The sequence below is a fragment of the Bos mutus genome, unplaced genomic scaffold (assembly GCF_027580195.1).
Source record: "Bos mutus isolate GX-2022 unplaced genomic scaffold, NWIPB_WYAK_1.1 CTG243, whole genome shotgun sequence".
NCBI classification, from domain to species: Eukaryota; Metazoa; Chordata; class Mammalia; order Artiodactyla; family Bovidae; genus Bos; species Bos mutus.
This window is the reverse complement of record NW_027219749.1, coordinates 42748-69409: the sequence shown is the minus strand read 5'-3', so window position 1 is coordinate 69409 and position 26662 is coordinate 42748. Positions and strand designations below refer to the sequence as shown.

General features: G+C 39.2%; 1 protein-coding gene across 1 annotated transcript in view; it reads right to left on the bottom strand.

The window, feature by feature from the left end:
• LOC138986896 (ATP-binding cassette sub-family C member 4-like) overlaps positions 1-26662 on the bottom strand; it is a gene marked incomplete at its 5' end in the record, with an annotated part of 178740 nt that overhangs the window by 110165 nt on the left and 41913 nt on the right. The window contains 1 exon segment of the mRNA XM_070366898.1: positions 7198-7344. Within this exon segment, the coding sequence (XP_070222999.1) occupies positions 7198-7344 (147 nt within the window).

Here is a 26662-nt window from a genome sequence, read left to right as displayed (position 1 = left end):
TGTGAAATCATGCAAAGTCAGCAGTCTTTGATCCTTATCGAAACCAGGGTTTCTTTCCTGCAAATTTATTGTATACAAATGATTTAGGTGATTTACATCATCTTCTGGCCAGAAGGCCTATTAACATTTTATGACTCTTGACAAAGGTTTGTCAATCCATAAGACTTATTTTCTCTAAAAGTAATTATTTTAAGGTTTGGCACCATCCTCCGAAGGTGTTAAATAAAGTTGCATTCCTATAGGGCAGAGGTGCAGTGGGTTTACAACAAAGGAAAGAATTTATTACCTTAAGGGTCTAAAGTTGCTAACACCAAGGCCACTACTTATCTTTTCTACATACCAACTATATTAATTAATACACATTCAAGGATACAATACATGGGATGTGGAAACTTGGCCACAAGCATTGGCTCATCAATGAAATCTTCTACTAGTTTTATTCTGACAGTTTCTAACTCTCTGAGAGGCTCTAAGCTATTTGAATATCTTAAGCTTCCTCTGCCTCTCGAGGCTGAGAGACTGTAAACAATAGTATGCATAACTGTAGGAGTCCAGGTAAACTTGTCAGGCTAGTTAGAGAGCTATCTGAGGGGTTTGGATTTAAACACTCCTAATGCCCAGGAACTTATTAACTGGAGCTGTAAGTTAACTCTTTTTAGAGAAAGTGAGATGGTGGTGGAGGACAGCCCCCGTAAAGTCAGAGGTGAGAGCACACAACAATAAAGTAGGCAGACTCTGGTTTTTGGGGTAGATGCTCGAGAATATCCAGGGGGACTCCTGAGGCTTGATCCCGCCTTTGCGTGTGCCGAGCCTCCTTCCTCATGACCTTTGCCATGGGCGGAGCTCCTCATGCCGGCTCCCAGCAAAGAATGGCATTGAAACATGTATAATATCATATATGAAATGAATCGCCAGTCCAGGTTCTATGCATGATACTGGATGCTTGGGGCTGGTGCACTGAGATTACCCAGAGGGATGGTATGGGGAGGGAGGAGGGAGGGGGGTTCAGGATGGGGAACACCTGTATACTTGTGGCAGATTCATGTTGATGTATGGCAAAACCAATACAATATTGTAAAGTAATTAACCTCCAATTAAAATAAATAAATTTATATTAAAAAATAATAAAGAAAGCTGAGCACCAAAGAATTGATGCTTTTGAATTGTGGTGTTGGAGAAGACTCTTGAGAGTCCTTTGGACTGCAAGGAGATCCAACCAGTCCATCCTAAAGGAGATCAGTCCTGAGTGTTCATTGGAAGGTCTGATGTTGAAGCTGAAACTCCAGTATTTCGGCCACCTGATGCAAAAAACTGACTCATTTGAAAAGACCCTGATGCAGGAAAAGATTGAAGGTGGAGGAGAAGGGGACAACAGAGGATGAGATAGTTGGATGGCATCACCAACTCAGTAGACATGAGTTTGGGCAAGCTCTGGGAGTTGGTGATGGACAGGGAGGCCTGATGTTCTGCAGTCCATGGGGTCATGAACGGTCGGACACGATTGAGCGACTGAACTGAGCTGATCTGAACTCCCATTAGTCTATCAGCTGATTTCTCAACAGAAATTCTACAAGAAAATGGCCTGATATATTTAAAGTAATGAAAGGGAAGAAAGCAAAACCAAGAATACTCCACCCAGCAAGACTCTTGTTTAAGATTTGATGGAGAAATCAAAAGCTATCCAGACAAGCAAAAGTTCAGAGAATTCAGCACCACCAAACCAGCTTCACAATAAATGCTAAAGGAACTTCTGTAGGCAGGAAATTCAAGAGAAAGAAAAGACTTACACAAAATAAACCCAAAATTAAGAAAATGGTAATAGGATCACATATGTGGATAACTACATTAAATATAAATGGATTAAATGCACCAAAAAAGACAGAGACTGGCTGAGCAGATGAGAACATGTTGCATGGATGCATTTCCACTTATCATGTTACTCTGCTTGATCCCCCCAAATTGTATGTGATTATTGTATATTATTAAGTTAATCATGTTCCCTTTATGACTTGCAATTTTAATTATCTTTTTTTTTTGGGGGGGGTCTGGCTATTGATTTATTTGATAAACATCTTTTATTATTGTGATTATGTAACCATTACTCACATAATACCATTGTATCATGATTGGTCAACAGAAAAATAATAGAAATCTGTATCATCAAAACTGCTATTTAAAAAACCCGTAATCATTTTTTAAAATCCAGATGCATATCAGAATTATCTTGGAATGTTTTGAAAAATATAAATAACCAGGTATTGCTTTTTTTCCTCCAGAACTCCAGATGTTTCTAATAAGCAGCCATGTTTAAAAACAATTGGACAATATGGTGATCTTTTAATTTTACCTAGCTTGTTTCACTATTTCTATTTCATATTCAGTACTCCCATTCCATTTATTTGTTTTCCAATTTCTCCATCTTTTTTTTATTGATGTTCTTTCTCAAACCCTTATCAAGCATAGTAGAAAAATTTGTGTATACATATATATAAATAATATGTATAATATATGTATTTTAGAAAACTGAACAATTCTTGCCTAACTAAAAATTTATGACATTTTGATTCCACTTGTTTGACTTAGTATGAATAGAATGCTAGATGTCTAATTTAAAAAAAAAAATAGACATGCAACAAGTAACAGAGGTTTACTGTATAGCACAGGGAACTATAGTTAATATCTTACAATAAGCTTTAATGGAAAATAATTTCAAAAATAATATATATGTATAACTGAATCACCTTGTTGTGCACCTGAAACATTGTAAGTCAACAATGTTTTAATAAATAAATATATATATATATAAAAAAAGTTAAAAATAAACACTTCAAAAAAAGAAAGAGGTCCAACAGTCTAACACCACAGTACTAACAATGACATCCTTCTTGTGTGGGTGTCAGGTGTTGGGAAATTACCTTACATGATTTTTCCCAATCACTTGCTCTCAGATGCTCTTGGATGGTCTTTTGCAAATTTTTTTCAGCCCAGCAAGTTGATATCACTACTTCCTTGTTTCCAAGTTTAATAATGGAATCTCTCTTTCTCCCTCTCATTTAGACACAATTTCTTTATTTGGGAAAAAAAAAAATAACTTTCTAACTATCTATTTAACAATGGGCCACATCACAATAACCTTTGCACATGATGACTTTAATTGGGGGCACTTTTTTTGATGCAGTATAATTAAGGGTTTATTTGAAATATCTTATGTTATAAACTGAGATAAACTTGGAAAACTACAAAAAAAAAAAAAAAAAGAAGAAGAAAAGAAAGACAGGGACTGTTTGTCTCAATGCTGGGGACCACAACTTAATAACCAGTAGATGATCAGTAAATGCTTGATGAGTGAAAAGGCCCCCTCTTCTTACCTGTTAGAACCTGAGGCCAAGAGAAGTGGCTAGCACAGCTCTTCCAAAGCTCTGTTCCAGCAGAACCAGAATATCTAACATCTCCACCTACGTTCCAATTCCCTGCCCGATCAGATCAGATCAGATCAGGTCAGTCGCTCAGTCGTGTCCGACTCTTTGCGACCCCATGAATCACAGCACACCAGGCCTCCCTGTCCCTCACCAACACCCGGGGTTTACCCAGACTCCGTCCATCGAGTCAGTGATGCCATCCAGACATTTCATCCTCTGTCATCCCCTTCTCCTCTTGCCCCCAATTCCTCCCAGCATCAGAGTCTTTTCCAATGAGTCAACTCTTCACATGAGGTGGCCAAAGTACTGGAGGTTCAGCTTTAGCATCATTCCTTCCAAAGAAATCCCAGGGCTGATCTCCTTCAGAATGGACTGGTTGGATCTCCTTGCAGTCCAAGGGACTCTCAAGACTCTTCTCCAACACCACAGTTCAAAAGCATCAATTCTTTGGCGCTCAGCCTTCTTCACAGTCCAATTCTCACATCCATACATGACCACAGGAAAAACCATAGCCTTGACTAGATGAAACTTCGTTGGCAAAGTAATGTCTCTGCTTTTGAATATGCTATCTAGGTTGGTCATAACTTGCCTTCCAAGGAGTAAGCGTCTTTTAATTTCATGGCTGCCATCACAATCTGCAGTGATTTTGGAGCCCAGAAAATTAAAGTCTGACACTGTTTCCCCATCTATTTGCCATGAAGTGATGGGACCAGATGCCATGATCTTCGTTTTCTGAATGTTGAGCTTTAAGCCAACTTTTTCACTCTCGACTTTCACCTTCATCAAGAGGCTTTTGAGTTCCTCTTCACTTTCTGCCATAAGGGTGGTGTCATCTGCATATCTGAGGTTATTGATATTTCTCCCGGCAATCTTGATTCCAGCTTGTGTTTCTTCCAGTCCAGCGTTTCTCATGATGTACTCTGCATATAAGTTAAATAAGCAGGGTGACAATATACAGCCTTGACGTACTCCTTTTCCTATTTGGAACCAGTCTGTTGTTCCATGTCCAGTTCTAACTGTTGCTTCCTAACCTGCATACAAATTTCTCAAGAGGAAGATCAGGTGGTCTGGTATTCCCATCTCTTTCAGAATTTTCCACAGTTTATTGTGATCCACACAGTCAAAGGTTTTGGCATAGTCAATAAAGCAGAAATAGATGTTTTTCTGGAACTCTCTTGCTTTTTCCATGATCCAGCGGATGTTGGCAATTTGATCTCTGGTTCCTCTGCCTTTTCTAAAACCAGCTTGAACATCAGGAAGTTCACAGTTCACATATTGCTGAAGCCTGTCCAACAATAGTTTTTAAATGTCTACTTATGTTTAAAAATGGCTGAATTCCTCATTATTTCTTAATTTCCTTTAGTTTATAAGGCAAAACTGCTGCTGCTGCTAAGTCACTTCAGTCGTGTCCGACTCTGTGTGACCCCATAGACGGCAGCCCATCAGGCTCCCCCATCCCTGCGATTCTCCAGGCAAGAACACTGGAGTAGGTTGCTATTTCCTTCTCCAATGCATGAAAGTGAAAAGTGAAAGTGAAGTCGCTCAGTCATGTCCGACTCTTAGCGACCTCATGGACTGCAGCCTTCCAGGCTCCTTTGTCCATGGGATTTTCCAGGCAAGAGTACTGGAGTGGGGTGCCATTGCCTTTTCCAAAGACAAAACTATTAGGCACCAAATATTTCACCCACATAAGCACCACGATTTGCCTTCAATGCTCAACTAAACCCCAGGGAAATGTATTACATGTCTGACGGTTTCATTTCCTTGATTGACAGACACAGAATTTGGAAGCTTAGATAGTCTGGTTCTAGGAACCAGAGCTTCCAAAGTATAAATACATGTGGTTTTCTCTTCATGTGATCACAAACCAGCAATCAAGTCCACCATAAATAATCTATTGTAAATTTTACTTTGACAATAAACTATAGGAAAGAGTTCAACTGAATATATCACTGAAGGAGTAAATAATTGATGGCCCTGAAGCATTTTGTGCAAAGCAGGCCTATAATCTTTGCAGTATAATACTTATTTGGGCTTCTATTTTCCTGAAAGAATGAGATTCTGCTAAGAGATAGAGGAAGGGGAGGAAGACAAGCACCAGTGTGCTGACTGCTCTAAGATTAGAGACTTTGAAGATTTAAACTTGATCCCAAATCCTTGAATAATAAATAAATCAGCATTTGGAGAAGCCTACAGGTCTTAAACATGAAAAACCTGGTTAACTGTGGTCATGAGCACCCAGAGGCTGAAATAACAGAGGCTCCCAACTTGATGCCCATAGTTTTTACGTTAACTGACAAAGTGGAGCAACTTCACAGCCATAATAGTATGGACTTCTCCAAATACTTCCTCACTACAGCTTCATAATAAAATGAGATCTGTATGGGCCTTTGTAGTTAACCATTCTGTGCTTGGCTCACTACCTGGACCAAACAATATGTTTTGAATACATCTACACAAGATGCTTCCCTGAATAGTTTGCATTAATCCTCACAAGAGTCTTGTGAAACAGGAAGGGCATGTGAAATTACTCCCATTTCACAAGAAAGGAAGTTCCCAGATAGCATTTCCTCGTCATCAGTAAGGTTCACTAGTCACTGACCATGAGCTAAGTGTTGTGAGTATATCAATAAGCTTATTTCTAACACAGTCAAAAAGTGTATTAATAGAATCCCCATTTAGAGATAAGAAAACAGACACAAAGAAATTAAGTAACCAGCACATAAGAATTATATTAATATAACTATAACCTACTATTACCATTTGTAACTAGCACCAGGACTGAACCCAGGCAGCTGACTTCAGGCAGAGTCACACTTTTAAATCAAGACAGACCACATCCTGCCTTGAGATTTGCCTGTCCAATAGGATCCATCTGCTTTGGCCTTGGTCACATGGTGAGTTGATGGCCAGGCCAAGGCTACTCCTATCCTCCCTCCAGTCCACATACCTGCCTCAACAAGTCCTGTCAATCATCGCCTACAAAAATAAAGCTGCCCTGGACCTCAGCACAAGTCCAACCAACTGAACAAAGGAGCATGTACACTGATGAAATAACGCTTCATAGAAACCCAGGTCAGGAGGCTACCTTTAGAAGCAAAACAAGTCAAAGGCCTCAAGGTGGAAGAAAAAACCACTGAGAAACCTCCAGGGACACTCATATTGAGAAACTTACTACTGAAGATCCATGTGCTATGTACTACAAAGGGTCTTACATGTCACCAAGTGTCCACTGTAAAACTATAAAGTTAGTTTCTTTGAAAAAGATGCTTACATTTTACCAATTTGATATTTTAATGAATTTTTATTACTATTTTTATGTAAACCTCAATGCATGGGCATATGTCAGAGCTCTGTGATTCCAGAAATGGATGGGAAAAGAAAGAAACACACAGCCTGTCTCTTGCAGATTCATTGTAAGAAGGTCCTATCTAGACAACAGCCTAACTTAACACTGTATGACACAGCCAGCTTTTAGAAACTAGTCAACAACATTAAAACATGTTTGCATCTAACATAGGATATTTTATATGCCACATAACAAATGGGTTTCTAAGTCATTCTGCAAAGTGAACATTTATCTTTACACACACACTAAAATTGGAATAAAAACTTATATGCCCCCATATTCAGATCAGTAAAGTTTTATGTAGAAAATAGATCAATATGCACAGTGATTATCTTCTAAGTATCTCATCCATTGTCAAATATCAAATGTAATCAGGAACTAAATGCATTAATAAGACATACTTACTGAGAAACTTGGTGTCTGACTTACCTATTGGATTTCTATCGAAGAACAGCTTTGGCGCTCTGAAAATGGACTCCAACATTTTGTTGTGCAAAGTTTGTGAAGAATTAACAAGGACGTAGAATATCAACAAAGATCTTATGATGCCATAAAGGATGATACCTATGGTTAGAACTGAAATAAAGCAGCATCACTCAGCAAAAGATCTCTGTCTTTCCTTCAATTATGTGAAAGCATGGCAGACAGCTTACAAAAATGTTATGCGCTTTATTCTATAAATATAATTTATATATAAATTCACCTATAGACTATAGAATAAATATATAATGGATTCTATTTGAGTTTAATACATTCACTAGGTATATTTACAAAGAAGAATATAAAAATAAGTATGGTTCTCTTATTAAATAGAAACAACATGAGAAAAAAATCAGGTGTAAAATACAAACTCAGATTTTCCTAATCCAATTACAAGTACTAATAAAACCTCAGAAGAAAGAAAATGATAAAAACTAGTATCTTCCTTTTGCCATATTTCAAATCTCATTATTTACAACATGTCCCATAATCTAAAACTGAGAAATGTTTTGATACCACCATGAATTAAAAGGGAATAAGAGAGATGACTTACCATTTCCTTATAAATGGTAAATGTATATGGAAATTTACTTCCATGTAAAGTAACTATTTCCATGCCCAAGCAGCTTTAAAGAGTATAAAAAGACCATATTAAGTTGCAAGCAGACAATCTCTTCAATAATTGAATTACAAGAAAACATGTGGGAGGAGGAGCCAAAATGGCAGAGGAGTAGGACGGGGAGAACACTTTCTCCCCCACAAATTCATCAAAAGAGCATTTAAACATCGAGTAAATTCCACAAAACAACTTCTGAATGCCGGCAGAGGACATCAGGCACCCAGAAAAGCAACCTAACTCTTCGAAAGGAGGTAGGAAATAATATAAAAGACAAAAACAGAGATAAAAGAGGGAGGGACAGAGTTCCATCCCGGGAAGGGAGTCTTAAAAAGAGAGAAGTTTCCAAACACCAGGAAACCTTCTCACTGCCGAAACTGTGCCAAGCTTTGGAAGCACAGAGGGCAACATAATAGGGAGAAAAGATAAATAAACAATTAAAACTCGCAGATTGCGAGCCCTACAGTAACTCCCCCAGCGGAGAAGCAGCGCAGACGCCTGCACACGCCAGTAGCAAGTGGGGGCTGAGCAGGGAGGCGCAGCGTGGGCTGCATCGCTTAGAGTAAGAATCTGGCCTGAATACCCTGAGCACTATCTGAGCGAAATAATTTGGGCTAGCAAACCATACTGTGGGATATCTACCATGCGAAAAGCCAGCCCTAACCTAAGACACCGCCAGGCCCATGCACGGAACAAAGGACTGAACAGAGATAGCCGGCTGCAGACCTTCCCCCTCTGGTGACAGGCAGCCAGAGCCAGAAGGGGGCAATTGTAGCCCCAGAGAGACATTATCTGTAAAACTGTAAGCAGGCTTCTTTGCTAACTAAAACTTCTTGGGGGTCTGGACGGTCAACATCTGCCTGAGAAGGTGCGCCGGCTTTACACCCAGATAACCGAGTGGCGGGGAGGCGATAAGTCGCAGCATTGGCGCTCGCCAAACACCTCATCACCTGAGCTGCTCGGACCTGGGAAGAGCACAAAACGCAGGCCCAACTGAGTCTGTGCCTCTGAGGACTACCCGAGTGCCTGAACCTGAGCGGCTTGGACCTGGGAGGTGCATGCAGCCCAGGGCCAGCCTTGGATTGTTCCTGGCGGAACAACCTAGAGCCCGAGCAGTGTGGACAGGGAGGCTACACATGCCGTGAGTGGGGGCAGACCCAGTGTGGTTGAGGCACTGCGAGTGCACGCCAGTGTTGTTTGTTTGCAGCATCCCTCCCTCCCTCCCCACAGCGCGACTGAATAAGTGAGCTTTAAAAAAAAAAAAAAAAAAAAGTGTCCTCCACCTTCCCTTTTGTGTCAGGGCGGAAACCAGACACTGAAGAGACCAGCAATCAGAAGAAGCTATAACAGAGGGAAACGCCTTGGAAGCTACAGGCAATAGATTAAAACCCCATGGTTACTACGGACTACATAGGAAGGGGCCTATAGATCTTGAGAAATATAAGTCAGACCAAGGAACTAGCCAAAAATGAACTGAACCCACAATACTCACAACAAAACCAGAGAAAGTCCTAGATATATTTTTACTATTTTTACGATCATTCTTTCTTTCTTTTCTTTTTTTTTTTTTTTTTTAAATTTTAAGTCCTCTATTGTTCCTTCAATTTTCACTTTTATAACCTATTACTTTGCAAAAAAAAAAAAAAAAAACCCTATTTTTTTCTTCTTCAGCAAACTTCATATATATATATTTTATAATTTTTTGACCTTGTTTTGTTTTTTTTTTTTTGTTTTTTTTCTTCTTTTCTTTAACATTGTATTTTTGAAATTTCAAACTCTACTCCAGATTTTTAATTTTAGCTTTTTGGTATATGTTATCAATTTTGTACCTATAGTTTTTTTATAATTTCTGTGACTTTTTTTTTTCTTCCTCTGTTTCTTTCTCTTCTTCTTTTATATAACATTGTATACCTGAAATTCCAAACTCTACTCTAGATTTTTAATTTATGCTTTATGGTATTTGATATCAATTTTGTACCTGTATTTTCTTTATAATTTTTGCGACATTGTTTTTGTTTGTTTGTTTGTTTTCTCTCTTCATTTTTCTTCTTCCTTTTTTTTAACATTGTATTTTTGAAATTCCAAACTCTACTCTAGATTTTTAATTTTTGCTTTTTGGTATTAGTTATCAATTTTGTACCTGTATTTTCTTTATAATTTTCACGACCTTGTTTGTTTTTCTTTGTTCGTTTTTTCTCTCTTTCTTTTCCTTCTTCTTTTCTTTAATATCGTATTTTTGAAATTCCAAAATCTACTTTAGGTTTTTAATTTTTGCTTTTATGTATTTGTTATCAATTTTGTACCTTTAAGAACCCAATCTTCAGGACCCATTTTTCACTAGGGAGCGAGATTACTGGCTTGACTGCTCTATCTCCCTTTGGACTCTCCTTTTTCTCCACCAGGTCGCCTGTGTCTCCTCCCTAACCCCTCTCCACTCTACCCAACTCTGTGAATTTCTGTGTGTTCCAGACGGTGGAGAACACTTAGGGAACTGATTACTGGCTGGATCTGCCTCCCCCCTTTTCATTCCCCCCTTTTATCCTTCAGGCCACCTCTGTCTCCTTCCTCCTTCTTCTCTTCTATGTATAACTCCGTGAACATCTCTGAGTGGTCCAGTTGTGGAGTGCACATAAGTAAGTGACTACTGGCTAGCCCACTCTCTCCACTATTGGGTCCACCTCATCTCATTTGGGTCACCTCTAACTCCCTCCTCCCTCTTCTCTTCTCCATGTAACGCTGTGAAGCTCTCTGAGTGACCCTCACAGTAGAGAAACTTTTCATCTTTAATGTAGATGTTTTATCAATGGTGCTGTATAGAAGGAGAAGTTTTGAAGCTACTGTAAAAATAAGACCGATAACTGGAAGCAGGAAGCTTAAGTCCAAACCCTGACTCCAGGGAACTCCTGACTCCAAGGGACATTATTTGACAGGAGCTCATCAAACGCCTCCATACTGACACTGAAACCAAGCACCATACAAGGGCCAACAAGTTCCAGGGCAAGACACACCAAGCAAATTCTCCAGCAACAAAGGAACACAGCCCTGAGCTTCAAGATACAGGCTGCCCAAAGTCACCCCAAAACCATAGACATCTCATAACTCATTACTGGACATTTCATTACACTCCAGAGAGAAGAAATACAGCTCCACCCACCAGAACACTGACACAAGCTTCCCTAACCAGGAAACCTTGACAAGCCACCTGTAAAACCCACACACAGTGAGGAAAAGCCACAATAAAGAGAACTCCACAAACTGCCAGAATACAGAAAGGACTCCCAAACGCAGCAATTTAAACAAGATGAAGAGACAGAGGAATACCCAGCAGATAAAGGAACAGGATAAATGCCCACCAAACCAAACAAAAGAGGAAGAGATAGGGAATCTACCTGATAAAGAATTCCAAATAATGATAGTGAAATTGATCCAAAATCTTGAAATTAAAATGGAATCACAGATAAATAGCCTGGAGACAAGGATTGAGAAGATGCAAGAAAGGTTTAACAAGGACCTAGAAGAAATAAAAAGAGTCAATATACAATGAATAATGCAATAAATGAAATTAAAAACACTCTGGAGGCAACAAATAGTAGAATAACAGAGGCAGAAGATAGGATTAGTGAATTAGAAGATAGAATGGTAGAAATAAATGAATCAGAGAGGATAAAAGAAAAACGAATTAAAAGAAATGAGGACAATCTCAGAGACCTCCAAGACAATATTAAATGCTACAACATTCAATCATAGGGGTCCCAGAAGAAGAAGACAAAAAGAAGACCATGAGAAAATACTTGAGGAGATAATAGTGGAAAACTTCCTAAAATGGGGAAGGAAATAATCACCCAAGTCCAAGAAACCCAGAGAGTCCCAAACAGGATAAAACCAAGACTAAACACCCAAGACACATATTAATCAAATTAACAAAGATCAAACACAAAGAACAAATATTAAAAGCAGCAAGGAAAAACAACAAATAACACACAAGGGAATTCCCATAAGGATAACAGTTGATCTTTCAATAGGAACTCTTCAAGCCAGGAGGGAATGGCAAGACATACTTAAAATGATGAAAGAAAATAACCTACAGCCCAGATTATTGTACCCAGCAAGGATCTCATTCAAGTATGAAGGAGAAATCAAAAGCTTTTCAGACAAGCAAAAGCTGAGAGAATTCTGCACCACCAAACCAGCTCTCCAACAAATACTAAAGGATATTCTCTAGACAGGAAACACAAAAAAGGTGTATAAATTCGAACCCAAAACAATAAAGTAAATGGCAACGGGATCATACTTATCAGTAATTACCTTAAACGTAAATGGGTTGAATGCCCCAACCAAAAGACAAAGACTGGATGAATGGATACAAAAACAAGACCCCTACATATATTGTCTACAAGAGACCCACCTCAAAACAGGGGACACATACAGACTGAAAGTGAAGGGCTGGAAAAAGATGTTCCATGCAAATAGGGACCAAAAAAAAGCAGGAGTAGCAATACTCATATCAGATAAAATAGACTTTAAAACAAAGGCTGTGAAAAGAGACAAAGAAGGTCACTACATAATGATCAAAGGATCAATCCAAGAAGAAGATATAACAATTATAAATATATATGCACCCAACACAGGAGCACCACAGTATGTAAGACAAATGCTAACAAGTATGAAAGGAGAAATTAACAATAACACAATAATAGTGGGAGACTTTAATACCCCACTCACACCTATGGATATATCAACTAAACAGAAAATTAACCAGGAAACACAAACTTTAAATGATACAATAGACCAGTTAGGCCTAATTGATATCTATAGGACATTTCATCCCAAAACAATGAATTTCACCTTTTTCTCAAGCACACATGGAACCTTCTCCAGGATAGATCACATCCTGGGCCATAAAGCTAGCCTTGGTAAATTCAAAAAAATAGAAATCATTCCAAGCATCTTTTCTGACCACAATGCAGTAAGATTAGACCTCAATTACAGGAGAAAAACTATTAAAAATTCCAACATATGGAGGCTGAACAACATGCTGCTAAATAACCAACAAATCACAGAAGAAATCAAGAAAGAAATCAAAATTTGCATAGAAACGAATGAAAATGAAAACACAACAACCCAAAACCTGTGGGACACAGTAAAAGCAGTCCTAAGGGGAAAGTTCATAGCAATACAGGCACACCTCAAGAAACAAGAAAAAAGTCAAATAAATAACCTAACTCTACACCTAAAGCAACTAGAAAAGGAAGAAATGAAGAACCCCAGGGTTAGTAGAAGGAAAGAAATCTTAAAAATTAGAGCAGAAATAAATGCAAAAGAAACAAAAGAGACCATAGCAAAAATCAACAAAACCAAAAGCTGGTTCTTTGAAAGGATAAATAAAATTGACAAACCATTAGCCAGACTCATCAAGAAACAAAGGGAGAAAAATCAAATCAATAAAATTAGAAATGAAACCGGAGAGATCACAACAGACAACACAGAAATACAAAGGATCATAAGAGACTACTATCAACAATTCTATGCCAATAAAATGGACAACGTGGAAGAAATGGACAAATTCTTAGAAAAGTACAACTTTCCAAAACTCGACCAGGAAGAAATAGAAAATCTTAACAGACCCATCACAAGCACGGAAATTGAAACTGTAATCAAAAATCTTCCAGCAAACAAAAGCCCAGGTCCAGACGGCTTCACAGCTGAATTCTACCAAAATTTAGAGAAGAGCTAACACCTATCCTGCTCAAACTCTTCCAGAAAATTGCAGAGGAAGGTAAACTTCCAAACTCATTCTATGAGGCCACCATCACCCTAATACCAAAACCTGACAAAGATCCCACACAAAAAAGAAAACTACAGGCCAATATCACTGATGAACATAGATGCAAAAATCCTAAACAAAATTCTAGCAATCAGAATCCAACAACACATTAAAAAGATCATACACCATGACCAAGTGGGCTTTATCCCAGGGATGCAAGGATTCTTCAATATCTGCAAATCAATCAATGTAATACACCACATTAACAAATTGAAAAATAAAAACCATATGATTATCTCAATAGATGCAGAGAAAGCCTTTGACAAAATTCAACATCCATTTATGATAAAAACTCTCCAGAAAGCAGGAATAGAAGGAACATACCTCAACATAATAAAGGCTATATATGACAAACCCACAGCAAACATTATCCTCAATGGTGAAAAATTGAATGCATTTCCTCTAAAGACAGGAACAAGACAAAGGTGCCCACTTTCACCATTACTATTCAACATAGTTTTGGAAGTTTTGGCCACAGCAATCAGAGCAGAAAAAGAAATAAAAGGAATCCAAATTGGAAAAGAAGAAGTAAAACTCTCACTGTTTGCAGATGACATGACCCTCTACATAGAAAACCCTAAAGACTCCACCAGAAAATTACTAGAACTAATCAATGACTATAGTAAAGTTTCAGGGTATAAAATCAACACAGAGAAATCCCTTGCATCCCTATACACTAATAATGAGAAAACAGAAAGAGAAATTAAGGAAACAATTCCATTCACCATTGCAACGGAAAGAATAAAATACTTAGGAATATATCTACCTAAAGAAACTAAAGACCTATACATAGAAAACTATAAAACACTGGTGAAAGAAATCAAAGAGGACACTAATAGATGGAGAAATATAACATGTTCATGGATTGGAAGAATCAATATAGTGAAAATGAGTATACTACCCAAAGCAATTTATAGATTCAATGCAATCCCTATCAAGCTACCAACAGTATTCTTCACAGAGCTAGAACAAATAATTTCACAATTTGTATGGAAATACAGAAAACCTCGAATAGCCAAAGCGATCTTGAGAAAGAAGAATGAAACTGGAGGAATCAACCTACCTGACTTCAGGCTCTACTACAAAGCCACAGTCATCAAGACAGTATGGTACTGGCACAAAGACACACATATAGATCAATGGAACAAAATAGAAAGCCCAGAGATAAATCCACGCACATATGGACACCTTATCTTTGACAAAGGAGGCAAGAATATACAATGGATTAAAGACAATCTCTTTAACAAGTGGTGCCGGGAAAACTGGTCAACCACTTGTAAAAGAATGAATCTAGAACACTTTCTAACACCATACACAAAAATAAACTCAAAATGGATTAAAGATCTCAATGTAAGACCAGAAACTATAAAACTCCTAAAGGAGAACATAGGCAAAACACTCTCTGACACACATCACAGCAGGATCCTCTATGACCCACCTCCCAGAATATTGGAAATTAAAGCAAAAATAAACAAATGGGACCTAATTAACCTTAAAAGCTTCTGCACATCAAAGGAAACTATTAGCAAGGTGAAAAGACAGCCTTCAGAATGGGAGAAAATAATAGCAAATGAAGCAACTGACAAACAGCTAATCTCAAAAATATACAAGCAACTCCTACAGCTCAACTCCAGAAAAATTAATGACCCAATCAAAAAATGGGCCAAAGAACTAAATAGACATTTCTCCAAAGAAGACACACAGATGGCTAACAAACACATGAAAAGATGCTCAACATCACTCAGTATCAGAGAAATACAAATCAAAACCACAATGAGGTACCATCTCACACCAGTCAGAATGGCTGCAATCCAAAAGTCTACAAATAATAAATGCTGGAGAGGGTGTGGAGAAAAGGGAACCCTCTTACACTGTTGGTGGGAATGCAAACTAGTACAGCCACTATGGAGAACAGTGTGGAGATTCCTTAAAAAACTGGAAATAGAGCTGCCTTATGATCCAGCAATCCCACTGCTGGGCATACACACTGAGGAAACCAGAAGGGAAAGACACACATGTACCCCAATATTCATCGCAGCACTGTTTATAATAGCCAGGACATGGAAGCAACCTAGATGTCCATCAGCAGATGAATGGATAAGAAAGCTGTGGTACATATACACAATGGAGTATTACTCAGCCATTAAAAAGAATACATTTGAATCAGGTCTAATGAGGTGGATGAAACTGGAGCCTATTATACAGAGTGAAGTAAGCCAGAAAGAAAAACACCAATACAGTATACTAACGCATATATATATGAATTTAGAAAGATGGTAACAATAACCCTGTGTACGAGACAGCAAAAGAGACACTGATGTATAGAACAGTCTTATGGACTCTGTGGGAGAGGGAGAGGGTGGGAAGATTTGGGAGAATGGCATTGAAACATGTAAAATATCATGTATGAAACGAGTTGCCAGTCCAGGTTCGATGCACGATACTGGATGCTTGGGGCTAGTGCACTGGGACGACCCAGAGGGATGGTATGGGGAGGGAGGAGGGAAGAGGGTTCAGGATGGGGAACACATGTATACCTGTGGCGGATTCATTTTGATATTTGGCAAAACTAATACAATTATGTAAAGTTTAAAAATAAAATTAAATTAAAAAGAAAACATGTACTATATTTTACCATGAGATAATTAATCAAAATGAGCAAGTAATCTCTCACTGTTTTATTTATTTATTTATTTTTTCTCTGAGACCATTCAGGTGCCTCCGAGGACGCCCAGATCTTTACGCTGTACTTCTGGATGCATCACGCTATACTTTCTTTTTTTAACACAAAGCATGGGGGTGGTTCTAAAATGGCAGAGGACTGGGACAAGGAGACCACTTTCTCCCCCACAAATTCATCAAAAGATCATTTGAATGCTGAGCTAATTTCACAAAACAACTTCTGAATGCTGGCAGAGGACATCAGCCACCCAGAAAGGCAGCCCATTGTCTTCAAAAGGAGGTAGGACAAAATATAAAAGACAAAAAGAGAGACAAAAGAGGTAGAGAACAGAGATCCGTCCTGGGGAGGGAGTTGTAAAAGAGGAGAAGTTTCCAAACACCAGGAAAACACTCTTACCAGCAGGTAGGTGGGCAGTTTTGGAATCTCAGAGGGCAACATAACTGGGAGGGAAATAAATAAGTAAATAAAACCCACAGATTATGTGCCTAACCACAACTCCCAGCAGAGAAGTAGCCCAGATGCTCGCATCTGCCATCAGCAAGCGGGGGCTGAACAGGAAGGCACGGGCTGCATTGCTTAGGGTAAGGACCAGGCCTGAATGCCCTAAGGACAATCTCAGGGAGCTAACATGAGACAGCAACCCAAACTGTGGGATAGCCAGAGAGAAAAAAAGAAAGAGCGAGAGAGAACTTTCCCATGAAAAGCTCTAACCTAAGGCACTGCCAGGCCCACTCACAGAACAAAGGACTGAGTGAATACCAGAGGAGAGCTAGCCTGCTGCGGACTGGCCCATCCCCCGTGAGAGGCAGAGAGGCAGGCGGGTGACAGCCAGAGCTGGAAAGGGGCAATCTCGGCCCCAGAGATGGCATCCTCCACCAAACTGCAAGCAGGCTCCCAGTTGCTAACCAAATGTTCCTGGGAAACTGGACGGTTGACATCCAACAGGAGGGTCACAGCCAGAGATCAGCTCCCCAGAGGAGACACACAGCACACGTGGGACGGTGCTCCCACTACGCTCCCAGGAAACCAAGTGGCTGGGACCGGGGAGGCGATGAGACACACTGCACACTTGGGGAGTGTGCTCCCCAAGCGCCTCGTCACCTGAGCTGCTCGGACCTGGGAAGGGCACAAAACACAGGCCCAACCAAGTATGTGCCTTTGTGGAGTACCTGAGAACCTGAACCTGAGCAGCTTAGACCTGGGAAGTGCACGCAACCCAGGACCCGCTTGGACAGTTCCCCTGCAGAGCCTGAGCAGTGTAGACAGGGAAAGCACAGTCTCCATGAGTGGGGGCAAACCCAGTGTGGTCCAGACAATGCGAGCACTCCCCACACACGCCAGTGATATTTGTTTGCAGTGTTCCTCCCTCCCCACAGCACAACTGAACAAGTGAGCCTAAATAAGTGACCACCTTCGCCACCTTGTGTCAGGGCAGAAATTAGACACCGAAGAGACTCGCAAACAAAAGCCACCAAAATAAACAGAGGGAACAGCTTTGGAAGTGACAGGTGCAACAGATTAAAACCCTGTAGTTAGCACTGACTACATTGGAAGGGGCCTATAGACCTTGAGAGGAAGTATAAGCTAGAACAAGGAATTATCTGAAACTGAAATGACCCATCCATCACTGCCTGCAATAGCTCCAGAGAAATTCCTAGATATATTTTATTATCATTTTTTAAATTTTTTAATTCTAACTACTTTATTACTCCATTAATTTTCATTTTTATAACCCACTATTATCTTGATGAAAGTGAAAGTGGAGAGTGAAAAAGTTGGCTTAAAGATCAACGTTGAGAAGACAAAAATCATGGCATCTGGTCCCATCAGTTCATGGGAAATAGATGGGGAAACAGTGGAAACAGTGTCAGACTTTATTTTGGGGGCTCAAAAATCACTGCAGATGGTGACTTCAGCCATGAAATTAAAAGATGCTTACTCCTTGGAAGGAAAGTTATGACCAACCTAGATAGCATATTCAAAAACAGAGACATTACCTTGCCAACAAAGGTTCGTCTAGTCAAGGCTATGGTTTTTCCTGTGGTCATGTATGGATGTGAGAGTTGGACTGTGAAGAAGGCTGAGTGCCGAAGAATTGATGCTTTTGAACTGTGGTGTTGGAGAAGACTCTTGAGAGTCCCTTGGACTGCAAGGAGATCCAACCAGTCCATTCTGAAGGAGATCAGCCCTGGGATTTCTTTGGAAGGAATGATGCTAAAGCTGAACCTCCAGTACTTTGGCCACCTCATGTGAAGAGTTGACTCACTGGAAAAGACTCTGATGCTGGGGGGGATTGGGGGCAGGAGGAGAAGGGGACGACAGAGGATGAGATGGCTGGATGGCATCACTGACTCGATGGATATGAGTCTGGGTGAACTCCGGGAGTTGGTGATGGACAGGGAGGCCTGGCGTGCTGTGATTCATGGGGTTGCAAAGAGTCGGACACGACTGAGTGACTGGACTGAACTGAACTATCTAGCAAAAAAGAACCTATTTTTAAAGCAAATTTCATATATACTTTTTATAATTTTTGTGATTTTTTTTTAATATTGTATTTTTGAGAGTTTATCCTCTACTCTTGATTTTCAATCTTTTCTTTTGGGTATTTGTTATCAATTTTGTACCTTTAAGAATCCAATCTTCAGTATCCATTTTTACTTAGGAGTGTGATTACTGGCTTGATTGCCCTCTCCCTCTTTTGACTCTCCTTGTTCTCCCCCAGGTCACATCCATTTCCTCCCTCCCACCTCTTCTCTACTCAACTCTGTGAATCTCTTTGGGTATTCTGAGCTTTGGAGAACACTTAGGGAAATGATCACTGGCTAGATCTGTCTCTTGCCTTTTGACACCCCATGTTCTCTTCTTGGTCACCTCTATCTCCTTCCTCCCTCTCTCTTCTCTGTGTAACTCTGTGAAACTCTCTGGATGTTCCAGGCTGTGGACAGCACATAAGAATTTGATTACTGGCTAGATTTCTGTCTCCCCTTTTGATTCATCCTCTTCTCCTCCTGGTCACCTCTATCTCCTTCCTTCCTCTTCTCTTCTCCATGTAACTCTGTGAACCTCTCTGGGTGTCCCTCACTGTGGAGAATCTTTTCTCTTTTAACCTACATGTTTTAGCATTGGTGCTGTATGGATGGAGAAGTCTTCAGGCTAATGTAGAATAAGACTGAAAGCCAGAGACAGGAGGCTTAAATCCAAAACCTGAGAACACCAGAAAACTCCTGACTCCAGGGAACATTAATGAACAAGAGCTCATCCAAAAGCCTTCATAACTACAATGAAACCAAGCTCCACCCAAGAGCCAACAAGTTCCAGAGCAAGACATACCAAGCTAATTCTCCAGCAACACAGGAACATAGCACTGAGCATTAAAATACAGGCTGCCCAAAGTCACACCAAACCCATAGACAACTCAAAACTCACTACAGGACACTTCATTGCACTCCAGAGAGAAGAGATCCAGCTCCACCCACCAGAACACTGACGCAAGCTTCCCTAACCAGGAAACCTTGACAAGCCACTCCTCCAACCACACCCACAGGGAGGAACCTCCACAATAAAGAGGAAACACAAAGTTCCAGCATACAGAAAGGCCACCCCAAACACAGACATCTAAACTAGATGAAAAGGCAGAAAAATATTCAGCAGGTAAAGGAACATGATAAATGCACAACAAATGAAACAAAAGAGGAGGAGATAGGGAATCTACCTGAAAATGAATTCAGAATAATGATAGGAAAAATGATCCAAAATTTTGTGAACAAAACAGAGTTACATATATATAGTCTGGAGACAAGGATTGAGAAGATGTGCAAAATATTTAACAAGGACCTAGAAAAAATAAAAGAGAGTCAATCAATAATGAATAATGCAATAACTGAGATCAAAAGCACTCTGGATGGAGCCAACAGTAGAATAACTGAGGCAGAAGATAGGATAAGTGAGGTGGAAGATAGGATAAGTGAGGTGGAAGATAGAATGGTGGAAATAAATGAAGCAGAGAGAAAAAAAGAAAAAAGAATTAAAAGAAATGAGGACAACCTCAGAGACCCATGGGACAATGTCACATGCCCCAACATTCAAATCATAGGAGTCCCAGAAGAAGAAGACAAAAAGAAAGGCCATGAGAAACTACTTGAGGAGATAATAGTTGAAAACTTCCCTAAAATGGAGAAGGAAATAGTCACCAAAGTCCAAGAAACCCAGAGAGTCCCAAACAGGGTAAACCTCAGGTGAAATATCCCAGACACATATTAATCAAATTAACCAATATCGAACAAAAAGAACAATTATTAAAAGCAGCAAGGGGAAAACAACAAATAACACACAAGGGGATTCTCATAAGGATAACAGCTGATCTTTCAATAGAAACTCTTCAGGCCAGAAGGGAATGGCAGGACATACTTAAAGCAATGAAAGAGAAAAACCTACAACCCAGATTACTATACCCATCAAGGATCTCATTCATATATGAAGGAGAAATCAAAAGCTTTACAGATAAGCAAAACCTGAGAGAATTCAGCACCACCAAACCAGCTATTCAACAAATGCTGCTGCTGCTGCTGCTAAGTCGCTTCAGTCGTGTCTGACTCTGTGCGACCCCATAGACGGCAACCCACCAGGCTCCCCCATCCCTGGGATTCTCCAGGCAAGAACACTGGAATGGATTGCCATTTCCTTCTCCAATGCATGAAAGTGAAAAGTGAAAGTGAAGTCACTCAGTCGTGTCCGACTCTTAGCGACCACATGGACTGCAGCCCACCAGGCTCCTCTGTCCATGGGATTTTCCAGGCAAGAGTACTGGAGTGGGGTGCCATTGCCTTCTCCTCAACAAATGCTAAAGGATCTTATTTAGACAGAAAACACAGAAAAGGTGTATAAATTCAAACCCCAAACAACAAAGTAAATGGCAATGGGATCATACTTATCAATAATTACCTTAAATGTAAATGGGTTGAATGCCCCAATCAAAAGACAAAGATGGGCCCAGCTCAGTTCAGTTCAGTTCAGTCACTCAGTCGTGTCCAACTCTTTGTGACCACATGCCAGGCCTCCCTGTCCATCACCAACTCCCGGAGTTCACTCAGACTCATGTCCATCGAGTCAGTGATGCCATCCAGCCATCTCATCCTCTGTCATCCCCTTCTCCTCCTGCCCCCAATCCCTCCCAGCATCAGAGTCTTTTCCAATGAGTCAACTCTTCACATGAGGTGGCCAAAGTACTGGAGGTTCAGCTTTAGCATCATTCCTTCCAAAGAAATCCCAGGGCTGATCTCCTTCAGAATGGACTGGTTGGATCTCCTTGCAGTCCAAGGGACTCTCAAGAGTCTTCTCCAACACCGCAGTTCAAAAGCATCAATTCTTCGGCGCTCAGCCTTCTTCACAGTCCAACTCTCACTTCCATACATGACCACAGGAAAAACCATAGCCTTGACGAGACGGACCTTTGTTGGCAAAGTAATGTCTCAGCTTTTGAATATGCTATCTAGGTTGGTCATAACTTTCTTTCCAAGGAGTAAGCGTCTTTTAATTTCATGGCTGCAGTCACCATCTGCTGTGATTTTGGGGGCCCTCCAAAAATAAAGTCTGACACTGTTTCCACTGTTTCCCCATCTATTTCCCATGACATGATGGGACCGGATGCCATGATCTTCGTTTTCTGAATGTTGAGCTTTAAGCCAACTTTTTCACTCTCCACTTTCACTTTCATCAAGAGGCTTTTGAGTTCCTCTTCACTTTCTGCCATAAGGGTGGTGTCATCTGCATATCTGAGGTTATTGATATTTCCCCCGGCAATCTTGATTCAAGCTTGTGCTTCTTCCAGTCCAGCATTTCTCCTGATGTACTCTGATTATAAGTTAAATAAGCAGGGTGACAATATACAGCCTTGACGTACTCCTTTTCCTATTTGGAACCAGTGCGTTGTTCCATGTCCAGTTCCAACTGTTGCTTCCTGACCTGCATACACATTTCTCAAGAGGCAGGTCAGGTGGTCTGGTATTCCCATCTCTTTCAGAATTTTCCACAGTTTATTGTGATCCACACAGTCAAAGGCTTTGCCATAGTCAATAAAGCAGAAATCAATGTTTTTCTGGAACTCTCTTGCTTTTTCAATGATCCAGCGGATGTTGGCAATTTGATCTCTGGTTCCTCTGCCTTTTCTAAAACCAGCTTGAACATCAGCAAGTTTGCAGTTCACATATTGCTGAAGCCTGGCTTGGAGAATTTTGAGCATTACTTTGCTAGCGTGTGAGATGAGTGCAATTGTGTGGTAGTTTGAGCATTCTTTGGCATTGCCTTTCTTTGGGATGGGAATGAAAACTGACCTTTTCCAGTCCTGTAGCCACTGCTGAGTTTTCCAAATTGCTGGCATATTGAGTGCAGCACTTTCACAGCATCATCTTTCAGGATTTGAAATAGCTCAACCGGAATTCCATCACCTCCACTAGCTTTGTTCGTAGTGATGCTTTCTAAGGCCTACTTGACTTCACATTCCAGGATGTCTGGCTCTAGGTCAGTGATCACATCATCGTAATTATCTGTGTCGTGAAGATCTTTTTTGTACAGTTCTTCTGTGTATTCTTGCCACCTCTTCTTAATATCTTCTGCTTCTGTTAGGTCCATACCATTTCTGTCCTTTATCGAGCCCATCTTTGCATGAAATGTTCCCTTGGTATCTCTAATTTTCTTTAAGAGATCTCTAGTCTTTTCCATTCTGTTGTTTTCCACTATTTCTTTGCATTGATCACTGAGGAAGGCTTTCTTATCTCTTCTTGCTATTCTTTGGAACTCTGCATTCAGATGTTTATGTCTTTCCTTTTCTCCTTTGCTTTTTGCTTCTCTTCTTTTCACAGCTATTTGTAAAGCCTCCCCAGACAGCCATTTTGCTTTTTTGCATTTCTTTTCCATGGGGATGGTCTGAATGGATACAAAAGCAAGACCTCTACATATGCTGTCTACAAGAGACCCACCTCAAAACAAGGGACACATACAGACTGAAAATGAAGGGCTGTAAAAATATATTTAATGCAAATGGAGACCACAAGAAAGCAGGAGTAGCAATACTCACATCAGATAAAATAGACTTTGAAATAAAGACTGTGAAAAGAGACAAAGAAGGACACTACATAATGATTAATGGATCAATCCAAGAGGAAGATATAACAATTATAAATATATATGCACCCAACATAGGAGCACCACAATATGTAAGGTCCTAACAAGTATGAAAAGGGAAATTAATAGCAACACAGTAATAGTGGGAGACTTTAATACACCTATGGATAGATCAACTAAACAGAAAATTAACAAGGAATCACAAACTTTAAATGATATAATGGACCAGTTAGACTTAATTGATATCTATAGGACATTTCATCCAAAAACAATGACTTTCACCTTCTTCTCAAGTGCACATGGACCCTTCTCCAGGATAGATCACATCCTGGGCCATAAATCTAGCCTTAGTAAATTAAACAAAAAAGAAAGAAAGAAAGAAATCATTCTAAGTATCTCTTCTGATCACAAGATTAGATATTTGCAGTAAGATTAGATATCAACTACAGGGGGAAAAAAGGACTATTAAAAATACAAACATAAGGAGGCTAAACAACACGCTTCTGAATAACCAACAAATCAGAAGAAATCACAAAACAAATCAAACTATGCATAGAAACAAATGACAATGAAAGCACGACACCCCAAAACCTTTGGAACTCAGTAAAATCAGTGCTAAAGGGAAGGTTCATAGCAATACAAGCTTACCTCAAGAAACAAGAGAAAAATCAAATAGATAATCTAACTCTACAACTGAAGCAACTAGAAAAGGAAGAAATAAAGAACCCTAGGTTTAGTAGAAGGAAAGAAATCATAAAAATTAGGGGAGAAATTAATCAAAAAGAAACAAAGGAGACTATGGCAAAAATCAACAAAGCTAAAAGCTGGTTCTTTGAGAAGATAAATAAAATAGACAAATCATTAGCCAGACTAGTCAAGAAAAGCAGGGCAAAGAATCAAATCAACTAAATTAGAAATGAAAATGGAGAAATGGGAAATCACAACAGACAAAAGAATCATAAGAGACTGCTATCACAACTATATGCCCCCAAAATGGACAACTTGGAAGAAACGGACAAACTCTTAGAAAAGTAAAACTTTCCAAAACTGAACCAGAAAGAAATAGAAAATCTTAACAGACACATCACAAGCATGGAAATCAAAACTGTAATCAGAAATATTCCAGCAAACAAAAGCCCAGGATGAGATGGCTTCACAGCTGAATTCTACCAAAATTTAGAGAAGAGTTAACATCTATCCTACTCAAACTCTTCCAGAAAATTGCAGAGGAAGGTAAACTCCCAAACTCATTCTATGAGGTCACCATCACCTTAATACCAAAACCAGACAAAGATGCCACAAAAAGAGAAAACTAAAGGCCAATATCACTGATAAACATAGATGCAAAAATCCTTAACAAAATTCTAGCAAACAAAATCCAACAACTTATTAAAAAAAAAAATCATACCATCATGACCAGGTGGGCTTTATCCCAGGGATACAAGGATTCTTTAATATCCACAAATCAATCAATGTGATACACCACATTAACAAATTGAAAAATAAAAGCCATATGATTATCTCAATAGATGTAGAGAAAGCCTTTGACAAAATTCAACATCCATTTATGATAAAAACTCTACAGAAAGCAGCCATAGAAGGAACATACCTCAACATAATAAAAGCTATATATGATAAACTCACAGCAAACATTATCTTCAATGGTGAAAACCTGACAGAATTTCCCCTAAAGGCAAAAACAAGACAGGGGTTCCCACTCTCACCACTACTATTAAACACAGTTTTGGAAGTTTTGGCCACAGCACTCAGAGAAGAAAAAGAAATGAAAGGAATCCAGATTGGAAAAGAAGTAAAACTCTCACTGTGTGCAGATGACATGTTCCTCTACATAGAAAACCATAAAGACACCACCAGAAAATTACAAGAGCTAATCAATGAATATAGTAAAGTTGAAGGATATAAAATTAACATACCTTGCATTCCTATACACTAACAATGAGAAAACAGAAAGAGAAATTAAAGAAACAATTCCATTCACTGTTGCAATGAAAAGAATAAAATACTTAGGAATAAATCTACCTAAAGAAACAAAAGACCTATATATAGAAAACTAAAAAAAAACTCTGATGAAAGAAATCAAAGATGACACAAATAGAGGGGAAAATATACCATGTTAATGGATCAGAAGAATCAATATAGTGAAAATGAGTTTACTACCCAAAGCAATATATGGATTCAATGCAATCCCAATCAAGCTACCAATGGTATTTTTCAGAGAATTAGAACAAATAATTTTACAATTTGTATGGAAATACAAAAAACCTCGAATAGCCAAAACAATCTTGACAAAGAAGAATGCAACTGGAGGAATCAACCTACCTGACTTCAGACTATACTACAAAGCTACAGTCATCAAGACAGTATGGTACTGGCACAAAGACAGAAATATAGATCAATGGAACAAAATAGAAACCCAGAAATGAATCCACATACCTATGGACACCTTATCTTTGACAAAGGAGGCAAGAATATACAATGGAGAAAAGACAATCTCTTTAACAAGTTGTGCTGAGAAAACTGGTAAACCACTTGTAAAAGAATGAATTAGAATACTTTCTAACACCATACACAAAAATAAACTCAAAATGGAAGAAAGATCTAAATGTAAGATGAGAAACTATAAAACTCCTAGAGGAAAACATAGGCAAAACACTCTCTGACATAAATCACAGCATGATCCTCTATGACCCACCTCCCAGAGTAATGGAAATAAAAGCAAAAATAAACAAATGGGACCTAATTAAACTTAAAAGCTTTTGCACAATGAAGGAAACTATTAGCAAGGTGAAAAGACAGCCTTCAGAATGGGTGAAAATAATAGCAAATAAAGCAACTGACAAAGAATTAATCTCAAAAATATAGAAACAGTTCCTGCAGTTCAATTCAAGAAAAATAAATGACCCAATCAAAAAATGGGCCAAAGAACTAAACAGACATTTCTCCAAAGAAGACATACAGATGGCTAACAAACCTGTGGTGGATTCATTTCGATATATGGCAGAACCAATACAATATTGTAAAGTTTAAAAATAAAATAAAATTTTAAAAAAAGAAAAGATGCTCAACATCACTCATTATCAGGGACATGCAAATCAAAACCACAATGAGGTACCATCTCATTCCAGTCAAATGGCTGCTATCCAAAAGTTTA